The 13,622-nt window shown below is 30.9% G+C and overlaps 1 protein-coding gene across 9 annotated transcripts in view; it reads right to left on the bottom strand.

The window, feature by feature from the left end:
* Nucleotides 1–13,622, bottom strand: part of LOC134725659 (glutamine--fructose-6-phosphate aminotransferase [isomerizing] 2-like) — a 58,429-nt gene that overhangs the window by 24,838 nt on the left and 19,969 nt on the right. For 2 of the 9 annotated variants that reach the window (XM_063589668.1, XM_063589662.1), the window contains exons 1-10: nucleotides 12,769–12,985; nucleotides 11,927–12,034; nucleotides 11,034–11,132; nucleotides 9,417–9,542; nucleotides 9,025–9,083; nucleotides 8,205–8,339; nucleotides 7,665–7,726; nucleotides 5,824–5,903; nucleotides 5,412–5,435; nucleotides 3,908–3,937 (exon numbers count right to left, since the gene is read on the bottom strand). In XM_063589668.1, the coding sequence (XP_063445738.1) occupies nucleotides 3,908–3,937; nucleotides 5,412–5,435; nucleotides 5,824–5,903; nucleotides 7,665–7,726; nucleotides 8,205–8,339; nucleotides 9,025–9,083; nucleotides 9,417–9,542; nucleotides 11,034–11,132; nucleotides 11,927–12,034; nucleotides 12,769–12,799 (754 nt within the window). In that variant the 5' untranslated portion in view covers nucleotides 12,800–12,985. Of the gene's footprint in view, nucleotides 1–3,907; nucleotides 3,938–5,411; nucleotides 5,436–5,823; nucleotides 5,904–7,664; nucleotides 7,727–8,204; nucleotides 8,340–9,024; nucleotides 9,084–9,416; nucleotides 9,543–11,033; nucleotides 11,133–11,926; nucleotides 12,035–12,768; nucleotides 12,989–13,622 lie in introns of those variants that run through there. The other 7 variants (XM_063589661.1, XM_063589664.1, XM_063589663.1 and 4 more) reach the window with 7 other exon arrangements.

Below are 13,622 nucleotides of genomic sequence, written 5' to 3' on the forward strand. Positions count from 1 at the left end.
CAACAAGTACTGTAAGAAGACAACTGGAGAGTGACCAAATTAACTTATTTATAAATCTTGTCTTGTTGATCTTTTTTGTTTTTAAACTATCCATTTATTTATACAAGTTTTTAAGATAATATGAAAAATACCCCCCCCCCCCCCCCCCACCCCACCCCAAAAAAAAAAAAAAAACTGTGAAGGGCACTAACTCCTATAAAGACCAAAAATGTTCAGCAGTAGCAACTTATTTGTAGACCTTGTCTTGTAGATCATTTTTTTTAAAGTTTCACTCCCACTCTAAAAGGTTCAAGGCAAAAAATGCTATTAATTGGTAAAAAAAACATCCATTCAGAAGTGGCCTGATGATAATTTTACTGTGGTGACCATGTTGGCTATTAAAAAGAAGGTGGCTGTGCACTTTTATTTGAATTTACATCAGCTTGTAATTTCATTAGAAAGCATATGCTGCTTTATTGACAAATGATAACAGCTACAGTGAATTATAGTCAAACCAAGCATTTACCAACAAAAAAAATCTGTTTTATTCCATTTACTGAGCAAATGTTAAAGAATTCCAAACAATATGCTAAGAGTTTATATTGCATTAATAAATAAGGTACATGCATGAGAATCAAAACAAAAATTGATGTAAAAGTAGATTTGTGTGATGTAATGTTTCTAATAGGTTGATCAAATAAATTTTATCAAAACATTTTTTTTAAAACACTTGTATCTTATTATTATCATGAGGGGGTCTGTATTGAATTATAACAATGAAAAGTATTCTGAGAGAAGTAACGTGATATTGAATGGAAAAAAGGTATTTTAAAAAGTCTTTAAAAGTTTATTCTTCTTCCAAAAAGTCTATAAAACAAAATATGTCTATTGGCAGCCTTTTTTAGGGAGTTGCTTGGCCTGTAAAACATCAGAGTGCATTCCAGAAACCCAAACTATAGGACGGAATGTGTTTATAGAAATCTTACAAACCCATTCAAAAGTAGATAAATAGTTCACCATTCCTTATTCAACTGTCTCTACAAATATGATACTTTTTTTTTAATTCCAAAACTTCCACCTGTAACACAAACAAAAGCTTTACTCATCTCAGACCTCCATTTCAGTTCTGCAAGTCTAAGAAGTCAATGTTTCCATGTTTTTCCATAGGGGCTAGACTCTCGATGTCCCACAACCCCAATAAGTCCTAAAAGGGCACACAGACTTCAGAGAAATTACTGACTAACAAATGATAGAATGTCAAACAATTTTTGTAAATGGATCTCTGCAAGAGAAAGTCTGCACATGCTTTAACCTTTTGACCTGATAACCACTACAGACTCAATATCATTATTAATTTCAGAAATAAATGACAATGTCAATAAAACAATATAATTCTACTCATAATATTAGTTGATTGTTTATTTTGTGTTTAATGCCACTTTCACCACTGTTTGATTTTTCATGACTATCAGAATTTATTGTTGTAGGAAGCCAGATTTCTCTGAGTGAACAACTGATCTTCAGCAGAAAAACTGGTGGCAATCAGAGTCAATTAGAGTCAGTTTTGATAGGCTTGTGATACAATAGATGAACTAGTAAGACCAATTGGCTATCAGAGACTCCTTCTACTCATAATAAAGGGAACTAGATTTCATTGAGATGGGAGCCATCTCTTTGGGCCCCGCTGTCAATAATGTGGGGTAAATAAGTTGTATGGATAATCTGATATGAAGCATTATTTGGAAGTTATTACATAGTCTCACATGTGATTTTAATCTAAGATTTTAAGTTAAAACTGATAAATATTCTCAACTTACTTTCATAGTATAATAGTGATATGACTGCATGATGTGAACTCATTGTTGACTACTCTAAGGTGACTTCTGGATATATGGATTGATGTTTGAACAATGTTTAAAGATGCTGCCCAATTGATATTTGTCACATATTTTTAGAATTATGCCTTCAATATATTATGACCCACCAAGTATAAAGTATGAAATATTAACGGTTCTCGAGAGGTAAAGCGGACACAATTTGTTAAGAACAACGAACGGATGGACAGACCAACGGACTGACCTTTGACCTAGGATGCATACATTATGACACATTTAATATATATGTTAAGTTGAAAATGTTTGTCAGGTATAAAGTATGAAATAATAACAGCTGTCCTCTCAAAATATAGTGTGGATCAAATTTGTTAGCGATGGACAGACCAACAGACAGACAGACCTTTGACCTAGGAAGTGGTACATACATCATGACACACCCTCTGGTGTTGGTTAAAATGGATGTCAAGTATAATATTTGAAATCATAATGGTTCTCAAGATATAGAGCGGACACAATCTTCACAACAGAACACAGGGTTGTCAACTGAAACCAAAGTTTTTTTGACGTTGACCTTTGACCTAGGAAGTTGTACATACATCATGACACGCCCTCTGGTGGTGGTTAAAATGGATGACAAGTATAAACTTTGAAATCATAACGGTTATCTAGATATGGAGCGGACACGATCTTCACCACAGGACACGGGGTTGTCAACTGAAACCAAAGGTTTTGACCTTGACCTTTGACCTAGGAAGTTGTACATACATCATGACACACCCTTGGGTGTTGGTTAATAATCATGTTAAGTATTAAGTATAAAATCATAACGGTTATCTAGATATGGAGCGGACACGATCTTCACCAAAGAACACAGGGTTGTCAACTGAAACCAAAGTTTTTGACCTTGACCTTTGACCTAGGAAGTTGTACATACATCATGACACACCCTCTGGTGGTGGTTAATAAACATGTAAAGTATAAAGTATGAAATCATTATGGTTCTCTAGATATGGAGCGGACACGAAAGTGTTACGGACGGACGGACAGACGGACGGACAGACGGACAGACGGACGGACGGACAGACGGACGGACAGACGGACAGACGGACGGACGGACGGACGGACAGACTGATCACTATAGGGCGACCCGCCTTTTCGGCGGGGCCCTAATTATTATGTGTGTTACCATATATCTAGACACTGTTTTAAATGGCAGTTAAAAAAACCTCATCCTTAATGTGTCTAAGATAATTCTGCTTTTAATACCAGTATATATAATCTACTGTAATTAGTATTCTAATGTGTCATATATAATTTAAATGAAACAATCCACAGTAGCACCTTCATCATGTGGTTTAGACTACCATTAACCAGCATGGTATATATTTCTACAGGGTGAACATAATACATTAGTCAATAACAGGAGCTATGAAACTGGTGTGGAACCTAAAATCTACGTACCATCACTCAGATAAACTACACCATATAACCATAGTAATATGTCAACAAAACAAAGGTCCATAACTCCTGAGAGGATGTCAAATATCTACCCCTCCCAAAACAAATAATTCAAGATAAATGAAAATAACTGTTTATTCCATTTGAAACCTTAATCTTTTCTTGCCATAGTTCTTAAATTGATAATAAAATGTTATTAATACATGTATTATTATTATTATTTTACTGTGATTTTTACATTTCTTTTATGCTTTGTTATTTGTGAACATTTACAAATAATAATGTTATTCCTACAAAATGATGACAAAAACATATCTATGAATAATTCATACATGTGATAAATAAAAAAAAACAAAAAAACAAGATAACTGCAAAAAAATAATTTGTGAGGTGCTTTTATATCTATAAATAGAATTCAACACTACATTTCCCTGGATTATTTTTGGAATTTATCACATGTATATAATAATTAGGTTTATGAAGAGTTATTTCCCTTTCCATATTTTGATATTGTGCCATGTTTCAGTTTTGCATCAAAATAAAAGCTGCTAGTGGTTACAATACAAAAGATAAGCAATGCCAAACTGTAATATGCTTAAGAAAAGCATATTACTGAGAGAGATAGGATAGAATACCTTCATTCTCGTCTTTTAAAGAGTCTCTACCTACATGCACAAAGTAAAGTTAAACGTTTACATTTTACAAAATGCACAATTACTCTTTAACTTTAACATGTATCCAAATCTGATTATATGTACATGCAAGTAAATGTAACAGTGAAATATGTACAAAAGATATATCTGAGTTCTCCATGATCTGTTCTATATGGTGATATGTTCACACTTTTGTTATCAGGGGCTTATATGGTCCTGTGTTTAGATTCAATCATGTTGCCAAATCTTTAAACTTATCAACTAAACTGGCATAGATAAAAATAATGTACCCTCAAGTCAATGCAGTTAATTTTGTTATTAGGGGCTTAAATGGTTAAAGAAAGCATGAAAATGGGGTTTTTTTCACTGCAGATTAAAGAAAAAAATCAAGTTTGCTGCTAAAATGCATGCAAAGGACTTGACACTCACAAAAATATTCCAAAGTTTACTTTAAAAGCATGAATAAAGCAGCATAGCTTATGGACAGTCAATAGAAGGAAAACAAAAAAAAAGCTTGGATACTGAATGTTCCCTATTCCATTATCATGTCTTAACAGACTACAACTATTGTAACATTATATACATAAATATATATAAGCTGTGCAATATGCCATATAACTAATCAATGGAGAACCCAGATCTCACATATTTTTGAAATATTATACATCTACATAGAAAAGAATATCACTACAGTATATAAACCTTATCTTGAAAAATGTAATTAACTTTTTTTTATGGGGCATCAGAATTGAATTTTCAGAATTTACTAGTAAATAGGGTAAATTTTTAATCAATAAAAAATACTTCATTCCATCTTGGATGCTTTCGACATTACTCTTTACCTTTCGACATTACTCGTTCCCTGTTTGTACAAAAATTTATCTTTCGTGATTTAATCACATTTGATTGTTTAATAGAAATACCTGTTCACTTCAGGTAAATTTTATATTCCCTGGTCATTTCAAAAAGTTTACAGGTCAATTCAACATGTTGAATTTAGGGGATGCAATCCAGTTTCAGTTAGGCTCATTGTTGAAGGCTATACAGTGACCGATAGTTGCTTACATCCATGTATTTTAGTCTCCTTGGCAATTATAGTACTGTAGATCTCTTTATTTTTTTAACTTTTGCTTTGTAATGCCTTTTTCAAGATCTAATGTATTCAAACAAAATATTCTAATCACCAAAAAATTACACTACAATTTGAAACTGTATCTACTCCCCTTAATACTTATTTCTTTAAGCACTTATGAAACATATCAACATATGATCATTAAGTTGAAATTATACTAAAAGATAAAAACAGCTTCCATTTAAAGTAGAATTGATGAAATTGTATATACATTAAAAATAATGATTTTGTGTGCAGGATATGCTCACTACTGTACAGAAATGGATACACATTATTAACATTAGTGTTGCAGCATATATTAGCTAGGGCCTAATTCAATAACCTTTCTTTTAATAGCACAAAAAGCAATAATACCTTTCTCATCTAACACAGCTCGACCTGCATGCACAAAGTAAGAATATAATCATCAAATATGCTTAAAACATGCTAATTAGTAATCCCTATAACAGCTGAGGCAACTTAAAAAAGCCTCCAAGAAGGGAAGTAACTTGCAAAAAAGGATAAAAAATATTTTAATAAAATTCCTATCATTTCTCTTTTAAATCATGATCAGGAAAATTTAACACAAGCAAATGAAAACTGGGAAACTTCAGCTAAAAATCTGTGTTGATAATACAATTAATAATGGTAAGCTTACAGACTCTTTTTTAAAACCTTCCAAACAAGTAAGAAGAGAATAAAAATGTGTGAGTTAAGTACAACACTGATACACTGGTGCAGATTATACCTGATTTTACACCTGTCTGACACCTGTAACTAATCTTACCTTTACTATATAATACAGGTATCTGATCTGTTAAAAGTTTGGCCTGGCTTTTTACACCAACAAGCAATGGACTTCCTCTCCTAAAATTTGTGAAGACATAAAATTAATTCTATGGTAAAGAAAACCCCTATGAAGTTTAAGGATTTCATTATTTACCACAAAAGGCCTGTATCTTAAAATGTAAAAGAAAGGGTATAATGAAACAAACAAATAGTATGCAAGACTGTTAGACCAACACTATGCACCAGTACTTAATTTTTAAAACATCAATGTCTTTAATTATTTATTTTTTTGTGTTTTTGTTACTAGATAGATTAGGGAAACCCTTATTTTTTAGAGTCAATGCACAAATGGATAATTATACAGCTACACACGCCTGACTGTGTATTATTTAACATTCAACCACAACTAAATGGAAGCTACTCAGCATGGGTTACTGTAGAGTTTCTAGGTGTACCAACTCATGTATTTAATTTTGTGTCTTAATAAGTTCAGATATGGTACTCTATTCATTTGGCACAGCCAGAAGTGCATTCATCAGTATGTATGGTATAGGTGAAAAATCAAATCAAAACTAATTTCCATTTTCAAACAATATACTAGTAATAATTAGCAATAACTAGTAATGCTATTTGCAACAGTGCAACAAAAACTATCTAGAAAATTAGACAGATAAAATCAAGCCTATAGTCAAGTTGTACAAATGATTTTTATAATTTAAAGGTCCTTCTGTATATCATTAAATTCATGCATCAAAAATTGTGCACAAGGTGACTTAAACCTCATTCTAATTTTGTTTAGTAAAATTGCAAGACATAGGTAATTACAAGTGCAAAGTACCTGCAATTATTTGTTACAAATAAAGCTTTGCTATTAACATATATGCTTTTTATTTGGATCTTTTATCAGATGAAAATGGTGGTGACAATTACAGGTCTAATGTTAGCCTCCAGGTCAGATAATAGGTGACAAAGTTTTAAAATATCTTCTAATAATACCCTATAAAGTGGGCTACTGGTGCATATTTATCTTTTTGAACTTACTATCTTTGAATTAGATGTCAAAATACTTTATGTACATATAAGTATTTAGTGTTAGGTTTTAAAAGTGATCCGAGGCCATAAAGATAAGTATACAATATATTCTTCAGCAGTCATAAAACCTCCCCCACACCTTAACATGCCTGTAAATCACAAAAGCATAGAAAGCTTGTATATTGACATTGCTGCCAAAGTAGGTTATAAAATACCCAACAAATATTGACACAAACTATTAAGACATGTAATTTATTTGACATTAGTTAATTTATGTGATTAAGAGATTGTTAAGTATGAGGGCATTGTAAATATTTGGTACTAAATATAATATAATTAACAAAAACTTGTGTGTCCATTGTGAGGTAAGTACAAGAAAGCAACTATGTACGGAAATTTGTTTACAAGGAACTTATTTAAAATCTGAATATGAAAAAATATATGGCATGTACAGAAAGCATGCCCGATAGGTAACTACTTGCATGCTTCTAGACAACCTTCAATCATAAATAAAGCTAGCAAATACTCAATCTTTTTTTAAATAAGTTTAAAAAACACAATTCTTCTTATATAATGCAATATATATAATGGCAATAGGTATACAGTGTTACATATTAAAAAGTTTAAACTATTTAAGAAAAATCAAGTTCCCATATCATGATTTAGGAGATATTTAAGAAAAAGGTGACCATTATATTTTCCAATTAACATGCAGATCTAGTATACGAAGAACAAAATGAATAAACTTAAATTCAGGGTTGTGAGTATTTAAACTACAATAAGATTGTCAGGGTTGTAAGAGATTACCTTGCGGCTACACATTCTCCTGGAAAATGTCTGCTCATCAAACAGAGAGCAAATGCTCCTTCCTGAAATAAAACACAAATGTTTTTAAAAACCTATATATATGAACTTTAAAAGAACAAAGTTTATATTTACAATGATACAATTATATGAACTTTTTAAGAGATTTACAAGGGATATTGTCTAACTCAACACACTTCAAGAATAATAATATTTTGGTCTTTTTAATTTCCATGGAAACTTTCAAACTGTTAAAAGTGTTATTCAAGACACCCTAAATAAAATGGTTTGTTTTCATATTTAGCATGGATTTGTCTCCATGGTTATTTGCCAACCCAAATACTTCCTGGTTTTAAATGTTGTTCTTACCAACTTTTGGAATAAAAATTCCTCACATTCCCATTATGATATTTTTTTGTCTTTTTAATGATCATGGATGTGTTCCATGGTTACATACCAACTCTTGGATTGTAAATTCAACACTCCTGATATGATATTTGTTGTCTTTCAAATGATCATGGATGTGTTTCTATGGTTACTTACCAACTGTTGGATTGTCAATTCCACACATTCCCTAAATGATATTTGGTTGTCTTTATGACTATCATAGATGTGTTTTATCATTTTGGCAATGACCTCTGTGTCTGTTTCGGATTCAAATTTATGACCTTTCTTTTCCTGAAATTTATAATTTAGATTTAAAAAAAGAAAATATAATGGTTTCGAAATTTTATAAATGTGAAGTGCCTTTGGGCTTACCATCATCATTTGTGATACCTTTGTAAGCTACGAAATATTAAATTGTGATTAATTGTTGAAAATGCTTGAAGAATATAATATGCACCTGTAATTTTGAGTGAATAAAGAATGGAAAAAATAAGTGAAAATTCAAAAATATAATGAACCTGTATTATGTTTCATCCTCTTATGATCTTATTCAAAATAATTACTTGTTTATCAAAATAGAAAAAAAGTTTTGTTTTTTAATTTTTGTATCAAGTAATACATGGACCCAACTATTCAAATGCTTTGCTCCTTTTATTATGCTTGACTAAGAAAACAATAAATAATGTTGTCTGGTCTGAAGAAATGAATACAAATTGGTCCATTAAATGCACCATTCTGTTTAGGGGAGTACCTTCTTATTTTACATTTATAACTGTATACATCAGTGTCAATTTGATAAAAAAAAAACTTTTTAAATACATTATTTTATTGTATAAAATAGGTTTATTTTGGTGAACAATGAATTTTATAAGATTTAATGGAAACAGGATGTACAAATGTTAAATGAAATGGGCAGTAACTGGAACTGGTAATCTAAACATTCTGACTAAATGAATGCATGAGTCTGTGTACTTACTAGTAATGATTTAATATCTTTGTAATTTGTGATGATACCATTATGTACAACCATGAACTCTGTGAAAAAGAAATGTGACATTATTGCATAATTTTCAGAACAATTACAACATTGTTACTATATGGCTAGTGTTTACAATGCTAACGTTTCAAGGATCACAACTCAGAATTATGTCGTAATAAATGTTATAGAAATTGAGTTAAAATTTGTGTAAAGTTCCTTAAAATCTATAACTATAAGAAAATGTTGTCATTTCTAATTTTTTGAAAGGCATTGCATAATCATGAAAAATTGAAGCACCATTAATTTTCAAATTGTTTGGTGTTCATTTTGGGAGGCAAAGCACTATTTAAATAAAATAATATGTGGTTTTTTTCTTGAGACACACTTACCGTTATCAAGATCCGATCTCTGTGGATGGCTGTTAACCGAGCTAGGCTCACCATGAGTGGCCCATCGTGTATGAGCAATGCCCACATGGATTTTGTATTCTTTTTCATAGTTGACATTTGCTAATCCTGTGCAAAGCAAATAAAACTAGAGGCTCTAAAGAGCCTGTGTCGCTCACCTTGGTATATGTGAATATTCAACAAAGGACACAGATGGATTCGTGACAAAATTGTGTTTTGGTGATGGTGATGTGTTTGTAGATCTAACTTTACTGAACATTCTTGCTGCGTACATATATCCCCATCTATAATGATTGGCCCAGTAGTTTCAGTTGAAAGTGTTAGTAAAAATTTACAAATTTTATGAAAATTGTTAAAAATTGACTATCAATTCGTCTGAAATTTTCAGGGCAGATAGATCTTGACCTGATAAACAATTTAACTCCATGCCAGTTTTGCTCTTAATGCTTTTGTTTTTGAGTCATAAGCCAAAAACTGCATTTTTACCCTATGTTCTATTTTTAGCCATGGCGGCCATCTTGGTTGGTTGACCGGGTCACCTGACACAATTTTAAATCTAGATACCCCAATGATGATTGTGGCCAAATTTGGTTTAATTTGGCCCAGTAGTTTCAGAGGAGAAGATTTTTGTAAAAGATTACTAAGATTTATGAAAAATGGTTGTAAATTGACTATAAAGGGCAATAACTCCTAAAGGGGTCATTTGACCATTTCGGTCATGTTGACTTATTTGTAAATCTTATTTTGCTGAACATTATTGCTGTTTACAGTTTATCTCTATCTATATTATTATTCAAGATAATAACCAAAAACAGCAAAATTTCCTTAAAATGACCAATTAAGGGGTAGCAACCCAACAACAAGTTGTTTGATTCATCTGAAATTTTCAGGGCAGATAGATCTTGACCTGATAAACAATTTAACACCATGTCAGAATTGCTCTAAATGCTTTGTTTTTTGAGTTATAAGCCAAAAACTGAATTTTACCCCTATGTTCTATTTTTAGCCATGGCGGCCATCTTGGTTGGTTGACCGGGTCACCGGACACAATTTTTAAACTAGATACCCCAATGATGATTGTGGCCAAGTTTGGTTTAATTTGGCCTGGTAGTTTCAGAGGAGAAGATTTTTGTAAAAGTTAACGCCGGACGCAGGACGACGACGACGACGGACGACGACGATGGACGCCGGACGCAAAGTGATGAGAAAAGCTCACTTGGCCCTTTGGGCCAGGTGAGCTAATAATAATTAATGATAAACTTCTTCATTACACTTGATATTGTTATAAGTGACTACAACAATATATTTACAAGAAATTCATTATTACAACAAATATATATAAAACAAGAAATTCAAACATCTTTCTGTCTTTTTCATAAAAGATGATAACACAGACATGTTGCTTCCTATGACAATGAAAAACACAATATTATAATAACTTTCAATTGGTATGTTGTCAATGATTGTCATATATTTCTATCACATAGGATTAAAACATTACAGTTTCTTTGTACTATTTTTAGATTAATTAAGTTTAAGCAGTATAATGTCTTTGTATCTGATTATAATTTTACAGGATAAGTTTGTATATGAACTTACTTTTAATTTCATCTTCCAGCATGGACACACGACCTTTACACTTGACCATCTTAATAAGGTTGTCATTCTGATCAATCTCACTTCCCTCAAATGCAAGCCCTGAAAAAGATATATTATAAATATCTGTTTTCAAACTGTGGAACACATTTTAAAACTAAAACCAAAAAAACACAAAAATTAACAAACGTGAAGTTTCAAGTTTGTTAGTTTTTGTGTTTTTTTGGTGTTAAATGTAATGAGTTGAGCTTTTCCAGCTGAGTTTTATAGTTTGTTCTTACGCTGGGCTGTTTCACCCACAACCATGTTTACTTCATATTCTGTGTGTGCCTGTCTGAAGTGAGGAGCCTGTAATTTAGTGGTTTGTTGCTGTATATCAAATGAATTTCTCATTTGTATTGTTATACATTTGTCATGTCCAAGTCTTTTAAATTTTGTTATCCATATTGGTTTTGCTCATTGTTAAAGGCTGTACTGTCACATGTAGTTAGGGTACTAAATTCTATCTTATTTGGTATCTTATTTTCCTATTAGCTGAATCAAATTGACATTTTTAAATTACTTGGAAACTGGTGTCCTGTGTGATTATATAATTTCCAATACTGTTATTATAACAAAAGTCATTTTTTTAAACAATTTCTTTCCAAAAATATATCAATTTTATTAAATCAATAGTTAAACTAAAATACCCCAAAAAAATGGCTGTACGTTCAATTGGTTCTCTCTAATATGTAATTTTGTAAAATATCAAATTCAGAAAAAATATATATATCAGATACATATTAAATATTTAATATGAAAGCTTTTGAATTTATGGTTTACATCAAAGTTCATGCTGTCTACTTCTATTCAAATCTATAGAAAATAATCGATAATAAATGAATGAAAAAATTTACCTGCTGAATCATAGCCTCTGTATTCCAATCTTTTTAATCCATTTATCAAGATCTCCAAAATTTCTTTTCTTTTTGCTGGCACTAAGAAATTCAAATAAGCAAATATTCCTGCAATGAAAAAAAACACAATAATCAATAGGTTTTCTAACACTTAAAAAAACAAACATATGTAATAAAAGTATATGGCTCCCTGTCAAATCTTATGATTAATGATTATTTTTGATTTACGAAATGATCAAAACTATTTTAAAAAAGTAAATCTTATCTTTTAAATTATGAAAATATTAAGAATATAACACTTCCATGATCAAACCTAGCCATATATAGGTTTGTTACTAGACATTCTACATTTTAAATGGCTTGTTTGCTGTTTTTTTACATTACTCCTACTTTTCATAAATCATTAATTATTTTAGTACTTGGCAAATATGTAGCACTTTGATCAAAATTTTGCATATCTTTTGGCAAATGCACTAATAATTGCAAAAATCATCAACTACCGTGGATTCATTAATATTTATTGGATACCAATTTTCAGTGAATTTGTGGGTACAGGCCGGCACAGGGAACCATGAATTTTAATGTTTAACTAATTAAACATTTTCTAAAGAAATGTATGCATATTTTGTCAAAACCATGAAATGAAATATCCACAAATATGCAAGTTTTCCTAAAACCACGAAAATAAATGAATCCACAGTAAGAGATTTCATTTTCCAAACATCATCTGCAGATCAGACAATGAAAAGGTACTTCTGTTTTGGAATATCAAATGCATTATATATCTGTTTTAGAAAGTCCAATATATTTCACATCAGATTATGCGTTTCTCACTGTTATACCTGCATTATGTATTAAGAAATCTGTACCCATTTCAGCAACAACTCAAACTTTTTATCATAAGCTTATGTTGTATCCAAAATAATAATTTCAATAACCAAATTCTTAAAGAAATCTGCTGAATGCAAAATGAATTTTAAAGAACAACTACAAAAGTACTTCAAAATGTTTATAAAATTCCAAATTTATCTTTAAATTTTCTCAGCAGTTTGTATTACAGCTGTTTATTGCCAGAATTAAAACAGTAAATATCAGATTTCCAAAATCAAATTGTACAATGGCTAGGTTTTCACTTAAGGAGTGAAATCTTAAGGAGTGAAATAAACTTGGAAATTCCATGGATTATCATATTCGTTGAAATTTGATATGTAATGCTTACAAGTATGTAAATGTTTATTTATGGCACTTCCTGGATTGATTAGACAATAGATTTCGCTGAATATGCTCGACCAATCAATTAACAAGAACTATAGACCCATAAGTTAGGTAATCATATACCCCACTATGTAATTATGAACCATATACAATCTAGGTATTTAAATTCTATACAGTAGACAAACCTTGATTGAAGTTTTAAATAAATTAATAAATATGAACCCGGTAGTTTGCAGTGTGTTGAAATGAACAATTTCAAAATTTGAATTAAGAATATTATGTGAAATTAAACTAACATTTACTGCTTAATAAGAATAATAGTTGATCGAGTGATTGTTCTGCAGCTGATAGAAGTTTTGGTCTAATTTATATCTTTAGAAATTAACAAATAAGTAAGCAAGCAAAAAACTATGTATGTCGATGTACTCTGTTAAGCATGGATTTGTATAGTAAGTGACTTTACAAATCCGTGTGCTGGGTT

Source organism: Mytilus trossulus, chromosome 7, assembly GCF_036588685.1.
Source record: "Mytilus trossulus isolate FHL-02 chromosome 7, PNRI_Mtr1.1.1.hap1, whole genome shotgun sequence".
Lineage (NCBI taxonomy): Eukaryota > Metazoa > Mollusca > Bivalvia > Mytilida > Mytilidae > Mytilus > Mytilus trossulus.